Source organism: Oncorhynchus clarkii, chromosome 31 (genome assembly GCF_045791955.1).
Source record: "Oncorhynchus clarkii lewisi isolate Uvic-CL-2024 chromosome 31, UVic_Ocla_1.0, whole genome shotgun sequence".
NCBI lineage: Eukaryota > Metazoa > Chordata > Actinopteri > Salmoniformes > Salmonidae > Oncorhynchus > Oncorhynchus clarkii.
Window position 1 is genome coordinate 10,718,102 of NC_092177.1, and position 26,641 is coordinate 10,744,742.

Consider the following 26,641-nt stretch of genomic DNA (forward strand, 5'->3'; position numbering starts at 1 on the left):
AGATCCCCAAATGCTCACTCTCCCCATATCTGAAGAGGTTTTACCTGAGCAGCACTGAGGAGCGGAGCCCCAGTCTGAGGCAGGAGTACCCAGAGCTCACACACATTAAAATGAACAGGAGGAAGAGGAACTCAGGACCAGTCAGGAGGAAGAGCAGCTTCAAGGACTGGGGGAGGCTAATATCATAGAGTTCAAATTCTCTCCTGCATATGTGGAAAATGACTGTGATCAGGAGAACCCACCTCAGCCCTCACATCTTCACCAAACCCAAACTGTGGAGGACGGAGAGAGGGACTCTCTAACCCACCAACATAACAGAAGAAAACAGACTCTGATGGAGAGGATTACAGAATATCAGAACCAACCAGTGACTCTCAACCTCTCTGCAGTAAATCCAGATTGTTCTGCAGCTCAGAGTGAAAACAGGGAAAGTGTAGAAAAGGCCCATGGAGTTGGTGGAATAATCCTTTAATTCATTGCCATTTACTCAGCTGGGCCAGGGGTGCTTTAATTAGGTCAGGTGGAAATGTCAGACAGATCTCAACTCCATAAGAGGAGGAAATTGCCATTGCCTGAGCTCACTGCTTTCTCTTCCTTAACTCCATCTGATCCAGAAGTTCTGTGCGTCCATGAATCCACACTACTCAGTAAATATACCACTTTATGGTTAAAGGAATTCCTGCCTCAGTCTCATCCATTCCTCTGTCACCTGACCCGTGACCACCTGTTCACCTTCACTGTCAGTCATCAGACCGGTCCAGCTACCCACACAGATTCCACTAATCTTTCAATGATGAAGTGGAGAGTGGAGGACTACTGTCAGGGTCTAAGATACTCAAATCAAAGAGAAAACAGACAAAGAAAGGAGAAAGGTTCCATACCAGTGCTGGAGGCAGGACGGACAGAAACAAAATGATACATAATCTGCAAACTCACACTGAAGAAAAACTTGTCATGTTTGTCACAAATGTTTCTCTAAGAGTGGTGTTCTCAAAATACATATGAGTCACACAGGAGAGAAATCATACGGGTGCAAAGAATGTAGGAAATGCTTCCCAGAGAAAGTAAATCTTACATACTGTATCACATGAGAAGTTACACAGGAGAGAAATCATATTGGTTTCAAGAATGTGGCAAGTGCTTCAGCCTTAGTAAAACCCTGTCCAATCATATGATGGTTCACAGAGGTGTAAAACCATATCAATGCAAATCATGTGGAAAAGGATATACTGAGAGTGTAGCCTTAAGCAGGCATATGAGAGTTCACACAAGGGAAAAATCATATTGGTGCAAATAATGTGGAAAATGCTTCACTCTGAGTAGGACCTTGAGCAGACGTGAAGATTCACAGAGGGGAGAAAGACCATTGTTGCAGCTATTGTGGCAGATTTTTCAATGATCATGGAAATTGTCAAAGACACAACGACTGTTCACAAGAGTGATAGCACATTACAATGTAGTTTATTATTTATTTAACCTTTATTTAACTAGGCAAGTCAGTTAAGAACAAATTCTCATTTACAATGACAGCCTACCATAAGGCCTCCTGCGGGGACTGGGGCCTGGGATTAAATAAATAAATAAATACAATATAAATATAGGACAAAACACACATCACAACAAGAGAGACAACACCACACTGCATAAAGAGAGACCTAAGTCAACAACATATTCTGTCCTGCGGATAGAAATATAGTGGCTATTGCAACCATCGATGGCTACTGTATGATCTATATGTGCTAAAATCACTCGCACAACCAATCTCAGTTACAACCATTATTGTTTACTGTATTACCGCTCCCTAAAGCTGATGTCAATGTTAACTTTAAGTCATACTTTCTCCCAAAATCTTTCAAGACCATTTTTTCCCTCTACAGGATAAAATCTTCAGTATAAATCAAATCTTCTCATTGAGCAGACGAAGCAAATATGTAATTATTTGACACTCATTCCATAGTGCTGAAATAAAGTATTTCCTCGTTTACAAATCTACCCTACATATTTTATTTATGAAAAATTCATGTTGATGTACAGTGCATTCGGAAAGTATTCAGACCCCTTCACTTTTTACACATTTTGTTACGTTACAGCCTTATTCTATAATAAATTATATAATGTTTTCCCCTTCATCAATCTACACACAATACCCCATAATGACATCACAATACCCCATAATGACATCACAATACCCCATAATGACATCACAATACCCCATAATGACATCACAATACCCCATAATGACATCACAATACCCCATAATGACAAAGCTAAAAAGTGTTTTTGAAATGTTTGCAAATGTATTAAAAAAAAGGACATAAGTATTCATATCCTTTACGCAATAATTTGTTGAAGCACTTTTGGCAGCGATTACAGCCTCGAGTCTTCTTGGATAGGACACTACAGGCTTGGCACACTTGTATTTGGGGAGTTTCTCCCATTCTTCTATGCATATCCTCTCAAGCTCTGTCAGGTTGGAAGGGGAGCGCTGCTGCACAGCTATTTTCAGGTCTCTCCAGAGATTTTCGATCAGGTTCAAGTCCGGACTCTGGCTGGGCCATTCAAGGACATTCAGAGACTTGTCCCGAAGCCACTCCTGCATTGTCTTGGCTGTGTGCTTAGGGTCATTGTCCTGTTGGAAGGTGAACCTTCACCCCAGTCTGAGGTCCTGAGCGCTCTGGAGCAGGTTTTCATCAAGGATCTCTCTGTACTTTGCTCTGTTCATCTTTGCGTTGATCTTGTCTAGTCTCCCAGTACCTGCCACTGAAAAACATCCCCACAGCATGAATTGGGCTGTCATGTGTCTTTTACTGAGGAGTGGCTTCCGTCTGGCCACTCTACCATAAAGGCCAGATTGGTGGAGTGCTGCAGAGATGGTTGTCCTTCTGGAAGGTTCCCCCATCTCCACAGAGGAACTCTAGAGCTCTGTGAGAGTGACCATCAGTTTATTGGTCACCTCCCTGACCAATGCCCTTCTTGCTCAGTTTGGCCGGGCGGCCAGCTCTAGGAAGTGTCTTGGTGGTTCCAAACTTCTTCCAATTAAGAATGATGCACTGTCAACTGTGGGACCTTATATAGACACGTGTTTAGCCCTTACAAATCATGTCCAATCAATTGAATTTACCACTGGTGGACACCAATCAAGTTGTAGAAACATCTCAAGGATAATCAATGGAAACAGAATGCATCTGAGCTCAATTTGGAGTCTCATAGCACAGGTTCTGAATACTTACGTAAATAAGATATTTCTGTTTTGTGTTTGATATACATTTGCAAATAAAACATCTAAAAACCTGTTTTAGCTTTGTCTTTATGGGGTATTCTGTGTAGATTTCTGAGGAATATTTTATATTTAATCCATGTAACGTAATAAAATGTAACGTAATAAAATGTGGAAAAAGTTAACGGTTCTGAATACTTTCCGAAGGCACTGTACCTACTGTTTCATTTCTAATTGATGTAATCCATTAACACAGTATCTTATCTCATCAAGGGGGGGAAGAAAATATCCCTGAACTGTCCACATCTAAAATGTGTAACTAAATCAAGCTAATCGTGACTGAGTATATGTTTTAATACAATTGTAGTCTCAAGTTATTTAAAATGACGCATTATATTCTTTTTATGGCGACATTTAAGATGAAACGTTTGTAGGAAATATAATTCCACATTCGTGCAGTAAGTATTTTAAAATAATTACCAGCCTTGCTGATAGGTCGATATTTCATTGGGGGATAGAGGATCTAGGTGCTGCTGTCCGGGCTGTGTTCAGTACAAAAAAAACATAGTGGAATGTTCAATTAAATGGAAACGGTGTTGAACGACGAACGAAGTGGAAAAACAGGAAGTGTTGGCTTGTGTGTTCGGCTCATAATCATGTCTGGAACGGCGCAAATGGAATGGCATCAAACACATGGAAACCATGGAAACCATATGTTTGATGTATTTGATACCATTCCACTGATTCCACTCCAGCCAATAGCATGAGCCCGTCTTCCCCAATTAAGGTGCCACCGGCCTCCTCCAACCTATCCATGCGTTGTAAGATCTGGCTTCTGCAATGTAGTCGAGCAGTAACCCCACCTACACGTGACATGACAGATAAACATGTATTTTCTATACAATACATTTCTTGTTGTTTTCTTTTTCTACAGTTTACCTGCGGTCACATATTTTCATCAAATCTTTTACAACCCTACTCTGGATATGCGAGTTCATTTCTGTTTAGGACATGTTCTGTTTCTTTTCTTGGCCTAAATAGATTATCTCAATGAGAATAAGCTATATAAATAAAAGGTTGAATGAAAAAAAGCAAGAGCTGTTGCCCATTTATTGCAGATTCTCTCTGCTTACACTTAGAGCATCTTTGGAAGATGTTGGTCATTCAACATTGCTGCTTACCTCTTTTCTTAACATATGTAGAAACTGTTATTGTACTGGAGATAATGCATCGTCCCATCCGAAAGACGGCACCCTACACAGGGCAGTGTCCCCAATCACTACCCTGGGGCATTGGGTTGAAAAGTGGTAGAGTTGCCCTTTAAGATCTAAATGGAAGTTTTATTTGTTCTTTGTGATTTTGGCTGTTTCACATGAGAGTTTCTACCTGACTATTCAACACCAGTTGTTGTTTAAATAGAGGTCGGACACAAGGTATAGTATTTGAAAGAAGTATATCAATATGAGAATCTCAATTGTGTTTCCTTGACTCCTCGTGTCTTATTTCCTCGCCTCCTTCTCAAAAACCCATTGGATGACAACGTCAGAGGTCCCTTCCCTCTTAACTTCTCCTCCAATAGGTTTTGAGGAGGAGGCAAGAAGAGAGGATGCCAGGAGTCAAGGAAATCTAATTGAGCTTCTTCCTTTTGAGTTCAGACTTGCTCCAATGATGCTCATTTGGCAAATAATTCCCACCTGTTACCGTTTCACACAAGTGGATAAAATCACATCTCATATATATATTTATATATATATATGAGGGTGTGTATAGACAGTATATGAATAGAAAAGGTGTGTACAGCAGTAGTTACATAGGATGAGCCTTGACAAGAATACAGTATATACATATGAAGTGAGTAAAACTGTATGTAAATATTAAAGTGACCAGTGACTATGACTATGTATGTAAAACAGCAGTCTCTATGTGGCAGGGTACTGGGCACAGGCTGGCAAGAGGTGACTCATTTATTTATCTGTATTTTACCAGGTAAATTGACTGAGAACACCTCATTTGCAGCAACGACCTGGGGAATAGTTACAGGCGAGAAGAGGGGGATGAGTGTATTGTAAACTGGGGATTATTAGTTGACCGTGATGGTTTGAGTGCCAGATTGGGAATTTAGCCAGGACACCGGGGTTAACACCCCTACTCTTACGATAAGTGCCATGGGATCTTTAATGACCTCAGAGAGTCAGGACACCCGTTTAACATCCCATCCGAAAGACGGCACCCTACACAGGGCAGTGTCCCCAATCACTGCCCTGGGGCATTGGGATATTTTTTTAGACCAGAGGAAAGAGTGCCTCCTACTGGCCCCCCAACACCACTTCCAGCAGCATCTGGTCACCCATCCAGAGACTGACCAGGACCAACCCTGCTTAGCTTCAGAACAAGCCAGCAGTGGTATGCAGGGTGGTATGCTGGGTGGTATGCAGGGTGGTCTGCAGGGTGGTCTGCAGGGTGGTCTGCAGGGTGGTATGCTGCTGGCATAAAACGACACATTTAATTCTTCTTATGGCGACATTTAAGATGAAACGTTTGTAGGAAATATAATTCCACTAAGTCTGATGGCCTGGAGATAGAAGCTGTTTTTCAGTCTCTAGGTCCCAGCTTCAACACTGAACAAAAATAGAAATGCAACATGTAAAGAGTTGGTCCCGTGTTTCATGAGCTGGAATAAAAGATCCCAGAAATGTTCCGTGTGCACAAATGTGTTTACATCCCTGTTAATGAGCATTTCTCCTTTGCCAAGATAAATCATCCACCAGACAGGTTTGGCATATCAAGAAGCTGATTAAACAGCATGATTATTACGCAGGTGCAACTTGTGCTGGGGACAATAGAAGGCCACTAAAATGTGCATGTGTTTCACAACACAATGACAGATGTCTCAAGTTGAGGGAGCCTGCAATTGGCATGCTGACTGCAGGAACATCCAACAAAGAAGCCAGAGAATTAAATTGACTACTTTTGTGAGACCACAGGAAGGCAAACATGCAGGCAAAGACACTCTGCAGATTAAAAACTGGCTGAGCAGAAGCTTGCGTTTGCAAAAAGCAAATGCCTGATTTCAATATTTTAAGACAATGAAATATTCTTACAAAAAAAAAAAAACTGTTAAAATGATGTGTATATCCTTTAAGGTGTTTGTGTAATGTGTTATTGTACCTCCTAGCCCAACTGTCCTTTGTATACTCTATATGTTTCCCAATGTACCGATGTATTGACTAATTATTGTTAATAAAAATACATCTCTCTTCCGGAGAAGGTTGAAGATATCAGAGACAGTGCATGTATGGTTTAGAAACTGCGGTCCTGACAACATAAACCTAGAGAAAATTATATTTGAAAATGCTCTGCAGGTAATTTATAAAGTATCTCTGACTACTACATTTCCACCTTATGAATTTGAACTTTACTGGCTGACAAGAATCATCCGAATTTGTCGACTTCCAGTCTGCTCAAAATGTCTAGACTACAGTTGCTGAACGTGTATGTTACTGAACGAACACCAGCTGCTGCAGACATATCAGTGGAGGTGGAAAGAACAGTAGCAGACATATCAGTGGAGGTGGAGAGAACAGTAGCAGACATATCAGTGGAGGTGGAAAGAACAGTAGCAGACATATCAGTGGAGGTGGAGAGAACAGTAGCAGACATATCAGTGGAGGTGGAAAGAACAGTAGCAGACATATCAGTGGAGGTGGAGAGAACAGTAGCAGACATATCAGTGGAGGTGGAAAGAACAGTAGCAGACATATCAGTGGAGGTGGAAAGAACAGTAGCAGACATATCAGTGGAGGTGGAGAGAACAGTAGCAGACATATCAGTGGAGGTGGAAAGAACAGTAGCAGACATATCAGTGGAGGTGGAGAGAACAGTAGCAGACATATCAGTGGAGGTGGAGAGAACAGTAGCAGACATATCAGTGGAGGTGGAGAGAACAGTAGCAGACATATCAGTGGAGGTGGAGAGAACAGTAGCAGACATATCAGTGGCGGTGGAAAGAACAGTAGCAGACATATCAGTGGAGGTGGAGAGAACAGTAGCAGACATATCAGTGGAGGTGGAGAGAACAGTAGCAGACATATCAGTGGAGGTGGAAAGAACAGTAGCAGACATATCAGTGGAGGTGGAAAGAACAGTAGCAGACATATCAGTGGAGGTGGAAAGAACAGTAGCAGACATATCAGTGGAGGTGGAGAGAACAGTAGCAGACATATCAGTGGAGGTGGAAAGAACAGTAGCAGACATATCAGTGGAGGTGGAGAGAACAGTAGCAGACATATCAGTGGAGGTGGAAAGAACAGTAGCAGACATATCAGTGGAGGTGGAGAGAACAGTAGCAGACATATCAGTGGAGGTGGAGAGAACAGTAGCAGACATATCAGTGGAGGTGGAGAGAACAGTAGCAGACATATCAGTGGCGGTGGAAAGAACAGTAGCAGACATATCAGTGGAGGTGGAGAACAGTAGCAGACATATCAGTGGAGGTGGAGAGAACAGTAGCAGACATATCAGTGGAGGTGGAGAGAACAGTAGCAGACATATCAGTGGCGGTGGAAAGAACAGTAGCAGACATATCAGTGGAGGTGGAGAACAGTAGCAGACATATCAGTGGAGGTGGAGAGAACAGTAGCAGACATATCAGTGGAGGTGGAGAGAACAGTAGCAGACATAGCAACAGTTGTCTTGTGTACACCATTCTGAACATTTACAGCAACAGTTCTGTGTCTTGTGTATACATTTTGAAAATCTACATGGTTTAAAAAAAAATGTTATACCAAATTGAGAAAAACATATTTGTAAGGTGGAAGCAGTATTGGGGGAACGTGCCCATACACTACCCTGATTAAAGCAGCAAAACTATCACACATTCCAAGAGGTTTACCATATTTTTCTTTATTTGAACAGAAATGGAGTCCGAGCCTTGCAGCATACCAGACAAAGCTTCAGTAAAACAGTTCACAGAAAAACAAGTACAAAACTAAAACTGCTTAGAAAATACTTTGTAGGCCATTCCTGGTTGGAGTGATAAAATCAATCATTATGTAGGGAAAGGTGGGCATAACTACGGGTGAAACAAATGGGTCATACTGACAAGAACCTCCCGTCTGTCCAGTTTATCCATACAGTTTGGTCTTAACCAGCATGGTGAGTGACATCGAACAAGAGGACAAAGCAATTGAGAGTCATTTTTTTGTTTTCTTACATTGAAACATGACAAAATCCTTAAAGTTGGCATTTGGTGGTGGTGGTGGTGGGGGGGAGGGAGTGGTTATGATCTTTCTCTCTGAAATGTGATAATAAACACCGACATCTACTCTCATCCTGAATAACCAATAGCCTAAGAGGAGAAAAACCAAGAGCAGCCGCAAGACTAAAAACAAAATGTTGAAACATGTTTAAGCGGATTCACCGTTTTTAGACCGGAGTTACTAGATGTTCAGACTGCGGTGCAACAGTCTCCACATTCAATTATTATATTAACATGGAAAAACATTGATGCAGACTTGTGTAACAAGTCCCATATACACACAGAGAGAAGAAGAGAAAAGGCCACGGGAGTCTCTTCCAGGCGCTGGATGGAGGGCGGGATGGAGAGGGGGAGTGTTCCTCCTCGTCCTCTCCTACCCTGTATGGAAGATGTGGTTTGGGGAAGAGTCTCAGGTGAAGAGCAAAGTGCTTCAGGCTCAGTCTGGCTCAGGGAAACAGAGATGGATGGGATATGACTAGAGTGGAGGAGGGGGAAGGTGGGATGAGGTGACGACACGGTGGACACACCTGTAGGCTCTACAACAGAGAAGAGTCCAAGTCACAGGGGAGGGGATGCGGGGTTGAAAGGTGCTAAAGAAGAGCAGATGGGCGCGAAGCTTTGGGCAGGATGGGTAGAGTGAAGGGCGAGTGGGGGTCAGAGTTCCAGCCCAGACTCTTCCACTGCTCTGGAGGGGCTGGAGTTGGACAGGGTCAGGTGGTGAGGTTAGAGGTCAGGGTGGGGGGGGGGGGGACATCTGGTCGGGGGCTGCATCCCATATAGCACCCTGTTCCTTTTTTGTAGTGCACTACCTTTGTCCAAGTCCTCTTTAGGTCCTGGTCACAAGCAGTGTACTGAATAAGGTGCCATTTGGGACGTACCCCGAGTCCGGGACTTCAGGCGCTCTCGCTGCTCTCGACGGGCTGCAGTTTGACCAGGTGGTCTGGCTTGCCGCCGCCGGCGTGACGCTCCCACATCTGCAGGTAGAGCTTCTCCAGATCCATAGTGTACTGCTTGGTGTTGAACAGAGGGCTGCAGATGCGCTGCTTCCACACACGGGACCGGATCATCTTCAGACTGGGGGGGAGAACCGGGTAGGTTACAGCAATGGTGAGAACCGGGTCAGTTACAGCAATGGTGAGAACCGGGTCAGTTACAGCAATGGTGAGAACCGAGTCAGTTACAGCAATGGTGAGAACCGGGTCAGTTACAACAATGGTGAGAACCGGGTCAGTTACAGCAATGGTGAGAACCGGGTCAGTTACAGCAATGGTGAGAACCGGGTCAGTTACAGCAATGGTGAGAACCGGGTCAGTTACAGCAATGGTGAGAACCGGGTCAGTTACAGCAATGGTGAGAACCGGGTCAGTTACAGCAATGGTGAGAACCGAGTCAGTTACAGCAATGGTGAGAACCGAGTCAGTTACAACAATGGTGAGAACCGGGTCAGTTACAACAATGGTGAGAAGAGGGAGAGATGCTCAACCACAGAAGAGATGGAGAGACAGATGGAGTGTGAGAAGAGGGGGAGATTTAGAGAGAGCTAGCTGGAGTGTGTGTTGGTCAGAGGTCCTTACTATTCCATGTCACAGCCCAGTTTGACAGCCACGTCCTCATATTCCTGTCTGGTGTGGGCGATGAGCTCGGGACAGCCCAGACACTGTAGCTGAGAGGCTGCCACGCGCGACGCCAGGGTCTCACCTGTATGGTCACACGGCACATTTAAAGATCGACTTGTCGTTCACACACACACCACTGCTATTACAACACACGGCACATTTAAAGACCGACTTGTCGTTCACACACCACTGCTATTACAACACACGGAACCGTGCATCCCAATTATCTCTCCCCTTTCTCCGTAGTTCCCTTAATGCATTAGAACAGGAAATAACTGGGACATAGAAACCCCCTCTAACCGAAGTCAAGACGTTCTAATTTATGGAGAGTAGTGAACACTTCAGGAGGAGACGTCTCTGCGATCATACACTGTCTCACCTGGCATGGTAACCATGGGTGTCCCGGCCCAGAGGACGTCCATGCCGGTGGTGTGTCCGTTACAGAGGGGCGTGTCCAGACACACGTCGGCCAGCTGGCCCCGTCTCACGTGCTCCTCCTTGGGCGCCACGGGAGAGAAGATGATGCGGGAGCCGGGCAGGCCGAAGTTCTGGGCGTACTGCTGGATGTTGGGCTCGCCCACCGCAGGGAAACGCAGCAACCACAGAATACTGTTGGGAACACGCTTCAGGATCTACAGGAGAGACCGGAGACGAGGTCAGTAAGAGGTGCTGTGTGTCTGAAACGGAATTTAAATGGCACTACTGTTGACCAGAGCCCCTATATATAGTGCACTACTGTTGACCAGAGCCCCTATATATAGTGCACTACTGTTGACCAGAGCCCCTATATATAGTGCACTACTGTTGACCAGGGCCTCTATATAGTACACTACTGTTGACCAGAGCCCCTATATAGTACACTACTGTTGACCAGAGCCCCTATATAGAGCACTTCTGTTGACCAGGGCCCCTATATAGTACACTACTGTTGACCAGAGCCCCTATATAGTGCACTACTGTTGACCAGGGCCCCTATATAGAGCACTTCTGTTGACCAGAGCCCCTATATAGTACACTACTGTTGACCAGAGCCCCTATATAGTACACTACTGTTGACCAGGGCCCCTATATAGTGCACTACTGTTGACCAGGGCCCCTATATAGTACACTACTGTTGACCAGGGCCCCTATATAGTGCACTACTGTTGACCAGGGCCCCTATATAGTGCACTACTGTTGACCAGAGCCCCTATATAGTGCACTACTGTTGACCAGAGCCCCTATATAGTACACTACTGTTGACCAGAGCCCCTATATAGTACACTACTGTTGACCAGGGCCCCTATATAGTACACTACTGTTGACCAGAGCCCCTATATAGTACACTACTGTTGACCAGAACCCCTATATAGTACACTACTGTTGACCAGAACCCCTATATAGTACACTACTGTTGACCAGGGCCCCTATATAGTACACTACTGTTGACCAGGGCCCCTATATAGTGCACTACTGTTGACCAGGGCCCCTATATAGTACACTACTGTTGACCAGGGCCACTATATAGTACACTACTGTTGACCAGGGCCCCTATATAGTACACTACTGTTGACCAGAGCCCCTATATAGTACCACTACTGTTGACCAGAGCCCCTATATAGTACCACTACTGTTGACCAGAGCCCCTATATAGTACCACTACTGTTGACCAGGGCCCCTATATAGTACACTACTGATGACCAGAGCCCCTATATAGTACACTACTGTTGACCAGAGCCCCTATATAGTACACTACTGTTGACCAGGGCCCCTATATAGTACACTACTGTTGACCAGGGCCCCCATATAGTACCCTACTGTTGACCAGGGCCCCTATATTGTACACTACTGTTGACCAGGGCCCCTATATAGTACACTACTGTTGACCAGGGCCCCTATATAGTACACTACTGTTGACCAGGGCCCCTATATAGTACACTACTGTTGACCAGGGCCCCTATATAGTACACTACTGTTGACCAGGGCCCCTATATAGTACACTACTGTTGACCAGGGCCCCTATATAGTACACTACTGTTGACCAGGGCCCCTATATAGTACACTACTGTTGACCAGGGCCCCTATATAGTACACTACTGTTGACCAGGGCCCCTATATAGTACACTACTGTTGACCAGAGCCCCTATATAGTACCACTACTGTTGACCAGAGCCCCTATATAGTACCACTACTGTTGACCAGGGCCCCTATATAGTACCACTACTGTTGACCAGGGCCCCTATATAGTACCACTACTGTTGACCAGGGCCCCTATATAGTACACTACTGTTGACCAGGGCCCCCATATAGTACCCTACTGTTGACCAGGGCCCCTATATTGTACACTACTGTTGACCAGGGCCCCTATATAGTACACTACTGTTGACCAGGGCCCCTATATAGTACACTACTGTTGACCAGGGCCCCTATATAGTACACTACTGTTGACCAGGGCCCCTATATAGTACACTACTGTTGACCAGGGCCCCTATATAGTACACTACTGTTGACCAGGGCCCCCATATAGTACCCTACTGTTGACCAGGGCCCCTATATTGTACACTACTGTTGACCAGGGCCCCTATATAGTACACTACTGTTGACCAGGGCCCCTATATAGTACACTACTGTTGACCAGGGCCCCTATATAGTACACTACTGTTGACCAGGGCCCCTATATAGTACACTACTGTTGACCAGGGCCCCTATATAGTACACTACTGTTGACCAGGGCCCCTATATAGTACACTACTGTTGACCAGGGCCCCTATATAGTACACTACTGTTGACCAGGGCCCCTATATAGTGCACTACTGTTGACCAGGGCCCCTTATATAGTACACTACTGTTGACCAGGGCCCCTATATAGTACACTACTGTTGACCAGGGCCCCTATATAGTACACTACTGTTGACCAGGGCCCCTATATAGTACACTACTGTTGACCAGGGCATAGGGCCTGGTCAAAGCTAGTGCCCCGTCACATAGGAACGAGGGTGCCATTTCAGACACCCTGAGTCAGGAAACGGGGTATTCCTGAAGCAACATTAACATCTCAGACAACAGGAGAAAGGGGTTCCTAGCATGATGCTTACATTGGCCCACATCTGCAGGGTGGGAGGGTCGATCTTGTAGAGCTGGTTGAAGTTGCAGTAGACGATGGAGTCTTCAGGCAGGCCGTACTGGGAGCGGGTTGTCACCACGATGGTACGAGGAACCTCCTCTCCTGTAGCCGCCTTGTTGTTGAGCTGAGATGGAGGAGGTTATGATGGAGAGATTTATTATGAGCAGAGAGATAGACGGGGGCAGAGGAGAGGCCAGTGCATAGTGACCGTGTTAACCTTACACCCCTGTTCTGACCCCTGTTCACTACAGTACTGGAACCGCTTTCCCAGGTGTCAAATTCCCCAAAAGACCCAAAAGTAGACATGCAAGTGACCCAATGTCTTTATCCAGTACTAGCCAGTCTTTGTATCATACCTGGAGGGATACAGACCCTGATACTACAACCTCCTCCCCTGGAAGTATCTGAAAACACAGTATACATGAGATGTAACACTACAGACCCTGATACTACAACCTCCTCCCCTGGAAGTATCTGAAAACACAGTATACATGATGTAACACTACAGACCCTGATACTACAACCTCCTCCCCTGGAAGTATCTGAAAACACAGTATACATGAGATGTAACACTACAGACCCTGATACTACAACCTCCTCCCCTGGAAGTATCTGAAAACACACAGTATACATGAGATGTAACACTACAGAACCTCGTCATGTCACATGGCTGGGATCAAAGGTCAACCACACAGGGACCTCACTGCTTCACTACAAACAGCAAAATAACAGCATGGCACTCACTCTTATCCATTTCCTGTGTGTGTGTGTGTGTGCGTGCGCGTGTGCCTCCCTCCAGTACCTGTGTGGTGGCCAGTCCATTGCTGACGGTGAATCCGTTGATGGTGACCTGTATCTGTCCCTGGTTGATCATGTTGATGATGGCCTCAGCTGCTGTGTTCATGGGGATGACAGGCATGGACAGAGCCCCGTTGGTTTCTGCTGCGCCACTCTCCTCAATGGAACACTTCATCTGGACAGGAAGGAAGGAAGGAAGGAAGGAAGGAAGGAAGGAAGGAGTCAGTGATCCACAAAGCATTTGCATCATACTTTCTGGAGGATAAGGGCAGGTTTTCACTGTTCAAATTTAAAGGACACAACAAGGAACAGACAATGACTATGAATGACATTGGACTACGAACTACCTTTCCAATAGTTCATAGCCCAATAGTTCATAGCCCAATATAAATATGTTCACAGAACATTCACCATGTCACTGTCTCACCTTGACGTCAGACAGGCTTGTTCAGGAAGGGTTAGGGCTATTCCCTATGTCACCTTGACGTCAGACAGGCTTGTTCAGGAAGGGTTAGGGCTATTCACCATGTCACCGTCTCACCTTGACGTCTGACAGGCTTGTTCAGGAAGGGTTAGGCCTATTCACTATGTCACCGTCTCACCTTGACGTCAGACAGGCTTGTTCAGGAAGGGTTAGGGCTATTCACTATGTCACCGTCTCACCTTGACGTCAGACAGGCTTGTTCAGGAAGGGTTAGGGCTATTCACCATGTCACCTTGACGTCTGACAGGCTTGTTCAGGAAGGGTTAGGGCTATTCACTATGTCACTGTCTCACCTTGACGTCAGACAGGCTTGTTCAGGAAGGGTTAGGGCTATTCACCATGTCACCGTCTCACCTTGACCACCTTAACGTCAGGCAGGCTGTCCAGGAAGGCCTTGAGGTCGATACCATTCAGAACGATGCGGTTGTCAAAGATGTGGCCGTTTGACTTGAAGTCAATCACCGCCTTTTTCTGTTGAAGAAAATAAAAAGAATACTGGGAGGTGAAGAGGTGAACTGCATGTGAAGTCGGGGTTGAAGACCTAAAAGCATTATTTTTCATTCATCAAAGCACACCTTTTTTCCTTTCAGATGTCAGTTTATTTTTATGTAAGCTTTCCGTAAGAAGGGGAAACCCATTGAGACCAGGGTCTCATTTTCAAGGGTGCCCTGGGAATAATAATTACCGCCATAGCACACAAGAGAGCATTGACAACGCAAGAAAAGCCCATTGGGCCTCCATCACCGGAATGCTAACAAAATTAGCACAAACTAATAGCGAAGTCACATAGCCATCGTTAGCTGAAGGAAAACGAACAAACTTTTTGCACAGCCAAATCCAGTTCAAAGTTACACAAGCAGAGCTAGTAGCTACCGAATGCCATTGTCAGTGAGTGTGGACATTTACACGCTTAAGTGAATGAGAGAAATTGTGCAAATGAACAAAGTTGTGATGCATGCTTTTTTCAGAAGGAAGAGCAGCATGTTCACCTGAAGCAGAGGGGAGAAGAAAAAACTATGAGGAAGCACAAGGGGAGGAAAAATGGCAGCTGTACAGATAACCCATCCAGAGCTCACTAGACGTCTGGCTGAAAGCCAGAAGATATCTGATGTCAAACATTTAGTAGTAAATCTAATTCTATTGGTCACATATTTAGCAGATGTAATTGCAGGTGTAGCTGTCTCCACTGTCTCTGTACTGATGTTTTGCCTGTTTGATTTGATATTTGATATGGAGGGAATAACTACAGGCTGTATTCAGCCATATTCCCAGTCTGGGAACCACCTTGCCATGGTTAAATGCAGAGGTTCGCACTTTCAGTTTTGCACAAATGCTGCCATCTATCCACAGTTTCTGGTTTGAGTAGGTTTTAATAGTCACAGCGGGTACAACATCTCCTATACACTTCCTGATTAACCAAGACACCGTATCTGTGCATTTGTCAATGGTATTCTCAGAAGCTACCCGGATCACATCAGTCCGCATGTGCAAAACAATCTTAAAGCATGGATTCCGATTGGTCAGGCCAGCGTTGAATAGACCTTAGCACAGGTACTTCCTGTTTGAGTTTCTGCCCATAGGAAGGGTGGAGCAAAACAGAGTTGTGATCAGATTTGCCGTACTACAGTACTAACATGTTGGTAGAATTTCAGAAGCGTTTCCCTCAAATTTGCTTTGTTAAAAACCTCAGCTACAATAAATGCAGCCTCAGGATATGTGGTTTCCAGTTTGCATAAAGTCTAGTGTGATTCCTTAAGGGCCGTCGTGGTATCGGCTTTAGGGGGATGATACAAGAAATTTCCCTTGGAAGGAAATACAGTCGGCATTTGATTGTGAGGTATTTTCGGTCGGGTTAACAAAAGGACTTGAGTTTCTGTACGTTGTCACAATCACACCATGAGTAGTTAATCATGAAACATACACCACCATCTTTCTTCTTCCCGGAGAGTTCTTTATTCCTGTCTGCGCAATGTACTGAGAACACAGATGGCAGTATGGATTGGGACAGTATATCCCGAGAGGGCCATGTTTCTGTGAAACAGAGTAAATCCCTGACAATCCCTGATGTCTCTCTGGAAGGAGATCCTCGCCATGAGCTCAATACTGTGGAACTCTTAAAGAGATGGGTATGATAAATATCTGGAGAGAGACTAATAGCTAATCCATGGACTATACATACTACTTCAATGTCCATAACACCTACTCTCGTATAGAGAGGTTTCCATAAAGTCTGCCACTTCTACAAAATCGGACACACAGCACTTTCAGATCATGTCTTTGTCTGCCCCGACCTCTAAAAACATCCTGAGGTCAAAGAGCTGGAAATTCAACAGCTCCATGTTATCAAACGAAGCATTCCATACATCGGTTACTACATGGATAGACAACTACAAACAACGTCTCTCCCATTTCTCCGGACAATGTGGGACGCTGCCAAAGCCACACTTAAGAGGTCATCTAATTGCATATGCTTCCTCTAAGAACAAGGCAATGAACGCACACAGATTAGATCTTCAGGGAGTTGGAACACAGTGAAAAAGTACATAAATAATCCCCAGGCAGCACCTCCTGGAGTCAACTTAAAGTAGCCAAAGCTAAACTAAACTTGGACTATACTCAGGAGATGTACTAAAACAGAAAAAACATGAGTATAGCAATAGGCCTAGCAGACTGCTTGCCAATTTAAAAAGAGCAGTCAGAGCGTACAATCATCGCCATCTGAACAGCAGATGACGAGTTCACATACGATCCAAATAAAATGCATTTAACTTTCCATGATTTGTACTGCAAATTATATACTTCTGAGAGAACACATACAGATGCAGAATTCCATTCCTTCCTAGAGGGATACTCGCAACCAAAACTATCAGAGACCCACCAAGAGCTCAACTCCCCTTTCACTCCTGAGATCATCGAAGCAATCATCTCCATGCCACCTAACAAGTCCCCAGGCCCAGATGGATTTCCCCAGAGAGTTCTACAAAGCTTTTGGGCCCCAGCTTAGCCCTATTTTCATGCAGGATGATTTTTTTTTGTTGCAAAAACAGGAGCTCTCCCAGACTATTAGTGTTGTTAAAAACAGGAGCTCTCCCAGACTATGTCCACAGCCCTCATTACAGCGTTGCTATAAAAGACAAGGACCCTCTATCCTGCACGTCCTTCCGGCCCATTCTGACTATAAAATAACTACCAAATTGCTCGGCAAAAGACGAAAACACTTCCTCCCAAAGTAATAAAAGCGGATCAAACTATATTTATTAGAAACATTTACTCTTCATTCACCATCTTTTTTTAGATTATAGATCAAGTAAAACGCACAGAAGACCACTGTCGTCACTGGATGTTGAGAAGGTGTTGGGACAGGACGGAGTGGAACTGTTCTCAGTCTTAGAAAAGTTCAATATGGGCCCAAACTTTATTAAATGGATTAAGTCCTTATATTCTCACCCAAATGCCATGGTGAGTACTAACGGTCTGAATTCTGATAGATTCCCTTTGGGACGTGGCACAAGGCAAGGATGCTCACTGTCGCCCCTGCTCTATTTGTTGGGCACAATGATAAGGCGCAATCCAAGTATTATGGGTGTTTCTGCAGGCGGCCTTCAGCACAAGATTTCGTTCTACGCGGATGATGTCTTGCTCTACATACCCAACCCTGAGAAATCCCTCCCATTTTAGACAAATGCATAGTACGGCAAGTTTTCAGGATATAAGATGCATTTGAACAAATCCTTTGTTTCCCCTCTCAATCTTACACTCACCAGCTCTATGCATGCAACCCAGACTTGCCAAAAGCCCTGAGTGATGCCAACTTTCATCTTTGGCGTACTCTATCGATCGGGACTGTTTCATCACAACACAACTACACGGACATTCTTTCAAGAGCTCTGCAGTGAATCCAATGTGCTCCCAAAAATATATATAATGTGTGCGTGTATGGACACATGTACACACACACACACATAGAAATTAGACAATTTCCTCATTGACTTCCAAGGGGAGGTTTGGAGCGCAGCTGAATGAAGTTGAGACCCTTCTTGCTACAGCACAATCCATCAAAGGCCAAATCTCCTTTATCTATAGACTCCTTTGAGAATGGTGGCTCCTCTTTTACTACGATGAAAATAAATCTGGGAAAAGGACCTTGGTCTGACTATCAGTGATGAGTTATAGGCGGGTGTTTGCGACATGGTATACTGCTCCTCTACCAATGTAACAAATTAAAGAATCTAATTACACATTTCATAACAGGCCAGTGAGACTCCATGGAATGGAGACAGACAGACATTTCTCCTGATTGTAAAATATGTACCGGTTCTTAGGTTTTTCAATGTGCAGATACGCAGATCTTCAGGGTCAATTCTACGAGACTTGGAGAAAAACAAACTTGGTTTTATCACCATTTAGCATTCATTTAAGATCGGCCAAGCCAAGCTGAAGGTCTTTAACCAGCTAAATGTCATCTACATAATGCCGCAAAGTCATTCATTATCATAAGGCCATAAACAATAACAATTAATGCTGCATACTTTCTGATAAAAATAACTATAAATTGTTGAGGAGTATTCACTTGAAGACAAGCACAAAGTTACAAATATGAAACATTTTATGATGCATTTCCTATTCAACAATAATGTATGAATAAGGTTTGAAATGACATATGCTTTCTAAATAAAGCATTATAAAAATGACTAATTATACAATTTTGCCTTCCTTATAACTGTAAAGTACATATTTGTATGTTTAGTGTTAGAGAGAAATGAAAATATGCACAATGGTCTCTCTTGATCAAAACGTCTGCCCCCATCGCTGCGAACGTCTCAGGGCTCTAGCTTGGCTTCCTGAACCCGCCATTAATCTCATATTCATCTTCTCCGTCTATGATAAACAGAAAGTGTTTTATTCTATTCATTATTTTACATGAATGCGCTACGACGTAACGATTACAGGAATGTGCTTTGTCAGTGGCTGCGATGTAGGGTTGAGTTAATGGACAGTCGGAAGAGCGAATGAAATGGTAGGAAGGACATCCCAGCTTCAAGTGGTTTCAGATTTCACATCCTACGTCACAGGCTCATTTAAAAATTAAAAATAAAACAAACAAACTGTCCGTGGGAAACAGGGCTATCGTTCAATGCAGGCCATTCTGATCCACGGCGTCCACAGATCGATTTAAGCAACATTGACGGTCGGAACCGGTAACAGGAGCACTTTGGTCCCCAAAACAGGGGACCTTACATCTAAGAGGTTTTAAATGGTCTGCTGCTCTGTAGGGGAATAACAAACCAGCACAGTCCCATGTATTAATAAAAAGGTACAAACCAACATTATTAAACGTAAATAGTGTATAATAAAGGGCCTAGTATTGAGCCAGGCTGCTTGCTCTCGACCAATTACTACACCTTTATATGTAAATTCACTGCAGTGATATCCTTGATGCTGAAACTTGACCTTTGACTCAGAAAAACATATACAGAAAAAAATTAAAATGTATATATGCATATTATTTTATTGCTCTAGGGAAGTAATTTACTATGCATAAACCCCCCCCATTCTATGCAATGTGCAATGCATAGAACACAAGAAGAATAATTGTAATTATCATAGTGAATTATTGTAATGTTTGTGCGACAACTAAACCCAAGGGATGTGTTGCCAACTGGCGATTTGACACGAAAATAAAATTCATTCATTCACAGGAAACATGGCAAGAGGACAACACAGTCCCTCCAGGATTCCCTGATTGCAACAGGACAACACAGTCCCTCCAGGATTCCCTGATTGCAACAGGACAAAACAGTCCCTCCAGGATTCCCTGATTGCAACAGGACAAAACAGTCCCTCCAGGATTCCCTGATTGCAACAGGACAAAACAGTCCCTCCAGGATTCCCTGATTGCAACAGGACAAAACAGTCCCTCCAGGATTCCCTGATTGCAACAGGACAAAACAGTCCCTCCAGGATTCCCTGATTGCAACAGGACAAAACAGTCCCTCCAGGATTCCCTGATTGCAATTTGTTTGGCAAAATCAACAATTCCCTATATATTATGTGAGGGCTTGCAAATTTGACCTATCACTGCACATTAGCAACATAATAACGTTCAAATCAAGCCACTCAACAAACTTTTATTTACTTGATAAACAGGAATCTCACCTTGAGGTGGGGGAACATGTTAGCGTGGTCTCCGATGAAGAAGGTGTGTGGCATGTAGGCTAGTTTCTCAGAGTACTGCTCTGCCACCTCGAAGGGGGACGTCTCCTTGTCTGACACAATGTAGTCCATGAAAGGAGCTCCGCTGGTCCCCGGGTAGCCCAACCACATACACTGAGAAGGAGAGAACAGTTGGCACAGTCAACTTTATTTGGACATTATATCCCAGCTGTGGTGTAGTGACTTTTTTTTGATGAGGGAGCGCACTTAAATAAAAAAAGAATTCAAAGTTTAATGACAGATGTAGCCTACTGAATATCATTGTAGAACAGGCCTACCCCCAAATATGTTGTCTCAAGGAAATGTGACATTTTTAATACCCTCAAAACACCAAGGCTTAACTCATTTCCAAATAGGCCATCACTGTCAATCGTAAATTATAATTCTTCATGTGTTAACGATGAAATGTCCAAACTGAATGCCTGCCAATCATTTGATCTCAATCAGTTTCATGGAAATATGCAGTTAGATCTTCTTGAATTACTTTGTGAGCAAAAAATAAGATTTTGTTAAAATATCAGCCTTTCTTCTAGGCCTCTTTTGTTTCAGTTAAAGCATAGTGTACAAAACATTAGGAACAGCTGCTCTTTCCATGACAGACTGACCAGGTGAACCCTAGGATCCCTTAATGATGTCACCTGTTAAATACACTTCAATCAGTGTAGATGAAGGGGAGGGAACAGGTTACAGAATGATTTTAAAGCCTCGAGACACAGATTGTGTGTGTGTGCCATTCAGAGGGTGAATGGGAAAGACAAAAGATTAACGTGCCTTTGAACAGGGTATGGCAGGCGCACCGGTTTGAGAATGTCAAGAACTGCAACGCTGCTGGGTTTTTCCACACTCAGTTTCCTGTGTGCGTCAAGAATGTGCTATCGCCCCAAGTACTTCTAGCCAATGTGAAAACTGTGGGGAAACACTGGAGTCAACATGGTCCAGAACCCCTGTGGAATTTATTTGACATCTTGTAGAGTTCATGCTCTGACGAATTAAAGGTTCTGAAAAAGGGGGTGCAACTCAAAAATACGGACACCCCTTCAAATTAGTGGATTCGGCTATTTCAGCCACACCTATTGATGGCAGGCGTATAAATACAGTTGAAGTCGTAAGTTTACATACACTTAGGTTGGAGGCATTAAAACTAGTTTACATACACTTAGGTTGGAGGCATTAAAACTAGTTTACATACACTTAAGTTGGAGGCATTAAAACTCGCTTTTCAACCACTCCACACATGTCTTGTTAATAAACTATAGTTTTGGCAAGTCGGTTAGGACATCTACTTTGTGCATGACACAAGTCATTTTTCCAACAATTGTTTACAGGCAGATTATTTCACTTTTATTCACTGTATCACAATTCCAGTGGGTCAGAAGTTTACATACACTAAGTTGACTGTGCCTTTAATCAGCTAGGAAAATTCCAGAAAATGATGTCATGGCTTTAGAAGCTTCTGATAAATGATGTCAATTAGCCTGAGTCAATTGGAGGTGTACCTGTGGATGGCTTCAAGGCCTACCTTCAAACTCAGTGCCTCTTTGCTTGACATCATGGGACAATCAAAAGAAAATCAGCCAAGACCAATTTCCAAACACCAATGGGAGCAATTTCCAAACGCCTGACGGTACCACGTTCATCTGTACAATAGTACGCAAGTATAAACACCATGTGACCACGTAGCCGTCATACCGCTCAGGAAGGAGACGCGTTCGGTCTCCTAGAGATGAACGTACTTTGGTGCAAAAAGCGCAAATCAATCCCAGAACAACAGAGGACCTTTTGAAGATGCTGAAGGAAACAGGTACAAAAGTATCTATATCCACAGTAAAACGAGTCCGATATTGACATAACCTGAAAGGCCGCTCAGCAAGGAAGAAGCCACTGCTCCAAAACCTACATTAAAAAGCCAGACCACGGTTTGCAAATGCACATTCGAGCAAAGATCATACTTTTTGGCGAAATGTCCTCTGGTCTGATGAAACAAAAATAAAACTGTTTGGCCATAATGACCATCATTATGTTTGGAGGACAAAGGGGGAGGCTTGTAAGCCGAGGAGCACAATCCCAACCGTGAAGCACGGGGGTGGCAGCATCATGTTGTGGGGGTGCTTTGGTGCACTTCACAAAATAGATGGCATTATGAGGATGGAAAATTGTGTGGATATATTGAAGCAACATCTCAAGACATCAGTCAGGAAGTTAAAGCTTGGTCGCAAATGACTCTTCCAAATGGACAATGACCCCAAGCATACTTCCACATTTGTGGCAGGACAACAAAGCCCTGACCTCAATCCTATAGGAAATGTATGGGCAGTGTGCGAGCAAGGAGGCCTACAAACCTGACTCAGTTACACCAGCTCTGTCAGGAGGAATGGGCCAACATTCACCCAACTTATTGTGGGAAGCTTGTGGAACTTCTGACCCACTGAGAATGTGATGAAAGAAATAAAAGCTGAAATAAATCATTCTCGAATATTATTCTAACATTTCACATTCCTAAAATAAAGTGGTGATCCTAACTGACCTAAGACAGGGAATTTTTACTAGGATTAAATGTCAGGAATTGTAAAACTGAGCTTAAATATATGTAAACTTCCGACTTCAACTGTATGTGTGTGTGTATTATATATATATATATATATATATATATACATATCTTTTTAAATCAAGCACACTGCCATGCAATCTCCATAGACAAACATTGGCAGTAGAATGGCCTTAAGAACTGTGACTTTCAACGTGGCACAGTCATAGGATGCCACCTTTCCAACAAGTCAGTCACAGTTCTGCCCTGCTAGAGCTGCCCTGGTCAACTGTAAGTGCTGTTATTGTGAAGTGGAAAAGTCTAGGTGCAACTACGGCTCAGCAGCGAAGCGGTAGGCCACACAAGCTCACAGAACGAGGACGCCGAGTGCTGAAGCCCGTAAATATTGTCTGTTGTTCGGTTGCAACACTCACTACCAAGTTCCAAACGGCCTCTGGAAGCAACGTCAGCACAGGAACTGTTCATTGGGAGCTTCATGAAATTGGTTTCCATGGCATAAGATCACCATGTGCAATGCCAAGCATCGGCTGGAGTGGTGTAAAGCTCGCTGCAATTGGACTCAGGAGCAGCGTAAACGCTGTCTGTGGAGTGATGAATCTTACTTCTCCATCTGGCAGTCTGACAGACGAACCTGGGGTTGGCGGATACCAAGAGTTCTCTACCTGCTCCAATGCAGTGCCAACTAAAGTTGGAATAATGGTCTGGGGCTGTTTTTCATGGTTTGCACTAGGCCCCTTAGTTACATCGAAGGGAATCTTAACGCTACAGCATGCATTTCATTATTTTATTCAATGCGTTTGTATGGTCAAATAGCAGTAAGGCCGATTACAATTTGTTTTATACTTCAAGGAGTATTAAAATACTAAATCAAATAGCAAAAGGATCGTTGGAATGACCTTAAAACAATGAAATGCAGCTCATTAAACATGGCACAAACACTTCACATGTTGCGTTTCTATTGTTGTTCAGTATAGAAATGAACACGGCTAAATTAATCCTGTATCTCACCTGGATGGGAGCGGGGCGCAGGGCAAACAGCTCGTTGCGGGCTCCTTTGGTATAGCCGTTCATATTCACCAGGATGTGGAGTCCATCCTGATGGATCCTGTCTGCTGCCTTACCGTTACACGGGAGCTGAGAGACAGGAGGAGATGGAGGGGAGAGACAGGAGGAGATGGAGGGGAGAGACAGGAGGAGATGGAGGGGAGAGACAGGAGGAGATGGAGGGGAGAGACAGGAGGAGATGGAGGGGAGAGACAGGAGGAGATGGAGGGGAGAGACAGGAGGAGATGGAGGGGAGAGACCGGAGGAGATGGAGGGGAGAGACCGGAGGAGATGGAGGGGAGAGACAGGAGGAGATGGAGGGGAGAGACAGGAGGAGATGGAGGGGAGAGACAGGAGGAGATGGAGGGGAGAGACCGGAGGAGATGGAGGGGAGAGACCGGAGGAGATGGAGGGGAGAGACCGGAGGAGATGGAGGGGAGAGACCGGAGGAGATGGAGGGGAGAGACCGGAGGAGATGGAGGGGAGAGACAGGAGGAGATGGAAGGGAGAGACAGGAGGAGATGGAAGGGAGAGACAGGAGGAGAGGGAAGGGAGAGGATTTAAATCTTAACTCTGAAGTGTTGGATGTGGCTGAGTGGACAGAGAAAATGAAGCTACTTCTGAAGTACTTAGATTCAGTTCTCAATCGGAGTTTACTCACCTGTGACAGGTCAGTGAAGTGATGGGCCTCGGCCACCACTTTAACCCTAAAGTTGGTGTTGTCATCTGGGCTCAGGGCATAGCAGAACACCTGGGGAGAGAATGTTATAACCATGTTACGACCAACTGTTAGAACCCCAGCCAAACATGTTATAACCATGTTATGAGCAACAAATTTAAAATAATGTTTGTCACTATAACACCTCACTTACTTATCCATTATTTATTCAGTTAAATAAAAAAAAAAAACATTGATTTAAATGACAATCAAATCCAAGTAAACAAACATCTGTTCATTTTAAATCATTGGTTGTTGCCAGTCTAGTGGTAATATGTCACACAACAGTAAGAAACCCTCACCTCAAACTTCTCAGAGTTGTGCATGCCGGGGATGGACTGCATGAGGTGGGAGGTGGGGTGGTTCCCGAAGTCAGAGCTGACATATCCTACCCTCAGACGCCCTGCGCTGGCCTTCAGGTCCTTGGGGTACTCAAAGGCCGGCTTGTGGAGCGCATTGATCTGTGGAGGGACGGGGGGGTTGCGTTAGACTAACCAGGATGCATCCCAAATGGCTTCCTATTCCCTATATAGTGAACTACTTAACTTAAAATACTGCCCTACGTAATGAAAAGGGTGCCATTTGAAACCTAGTCCAAGGCTCTATTCTAGCATACTACATAGAATGATTGCTAGTATGGACACTGGAACATCATAGCCTGTCAGACAAAGATCATAAACCCTAACTCCTTTCACGTGGTCCAACTAGACAAGGCAGATTGAAACCAGATCCCTCGTCCATTACGCAGTTACAACTAGCCTGAACCTGACCTTGACATCCAACCCTAACCAATCTATGACCGGACCAAGCTCTTCCCCCTGCAAGCAACCCAACCACCTTCTGCCATCTATGGCTGCTTTTAATGTATATTTTCAACTAAATAAAAGACTAAGGGCTTAAGTTTCCTTAAAATGCGCCAGGCGGGTAACTTCCAAGCCATCCCACCTTACCGTTTACCCTTCACCATGCAAGCATCCCAGCCCAACTTTCACCTGAATAGAAGGTCAATGCTGTACTTGCTTTGATGAGGGCCTGTACCTTGTCCAGACAGAGGTTGCCGTGCCTCTCAGCGATGGCCTTGCGGAAGCCGTGAGAGAGGGGGTACAGCATGCTGTGGTGGGGGTGCACCGAGGGCAGGCGGTTCTTATCCAACTGGTCAGCCACGATGCTCACCAGCTTCTTCATACGATCATCATAGTCTGTCCAGTCACACACAATCTGGGGAGAGGAGAGGACTGCTGTCTAAATGGTGAGGTGTGTGTTGGTGTGAGAAGTTTTGTGAGGCAGTCTGAAGTGGAACATCTGGGAAATGTAAACCAAAGAGCAGTAACTTGAGCCTTACTTGGTTTAACTCATCAATACATGAGGATTTGGCCTCGAGCATATCTGCAGTAACTTGAGCCTTACTTGGTTTAACTCATCAATACATGAGGATTTGGCCTCGAGCGTATCTGCAGTAACTTGAGCCTTACTTGGTTTAACTCATCAATACATGAGGATTTGGCCTCGAGCGTATCTGCAGTAACTTGAGCCTTACTTGGTTTAACTCATCAATACATGAGGATTTGGCCTCGAGCGTATCTGCAGTAACTTGAGCCTTACTTGGTTTAACTCATCAATACATGAGGATTTGGCCTCGAGCGTAT

General features: G+C 44.4%; 1 protein-coding gene across 9 annotated transcripts in view; it reads right to left on the minus strand.

Moving 5' to 3' along the window:
• Positions 1-8,097: 8,097 nt before the first annotated feature.
• The window catches only part of LOC139391229 (UDP-N-acetylglucosamine--peptide N-acetylglucosaminyltransferase 110 kDa subunit-like), a 33,496-nt gene continuing 14,952 nt past the window's right edge, over positions 8,098-26,641 (minus strand). For 5 of the 9 annotated variants that reach the window (XM_071138862.1, XM_071138861.1, XM_071138858.1 and 2 more), the window contains 11 exons: positions 26,016-26,213; positions 25,298-25,456; positions 24,939-25,028; positions 24,242-24,367; positions 20,632-20,802; positions 14,830-14,946; positions 13,996-14,166; positions 13,165-13,317; positions 10,470-10,722; positions 10,049-10,172; positions 8,099-9,548 (listed from right to left, as the gene is read on the minus strand). In XM_071138862.1, the coding sequence (XP_070994963.1) occupies positions 9,368-9,548; positions 10,049-10,172; positions 10,470-10,722; positions 13,165-13,317; positions 13,996-14,166; positions 14,830-14,946; positions 20,632-20,802; positions 24,242-24,367; positions 24,939-25,028; positions 25,298-25,456; positions 26,016-26,213 (1,743 nt within the window). In that variant the 3' untranslated portion in view covers positions 8,099-9,367. Of the gene's footprint in view, positions 9,549-10,048; positions 10,173-10,469; positions 10,723-13,164; positions 13,318-13,995; positions 14,167-14,829; positions 14,947-20,631; positions 20,803-24,241; positions 24,368-24,938; positions 25,029-25,297; positions 25,457-26,015; positions 26,214-26,641 lie in introns of all 9 variants that reach the window. The other 4 variants (XM_071138863.1, XM_071138860.1, XM_071138859.1 and 1 more) reach the window with 2 other exon arrangements.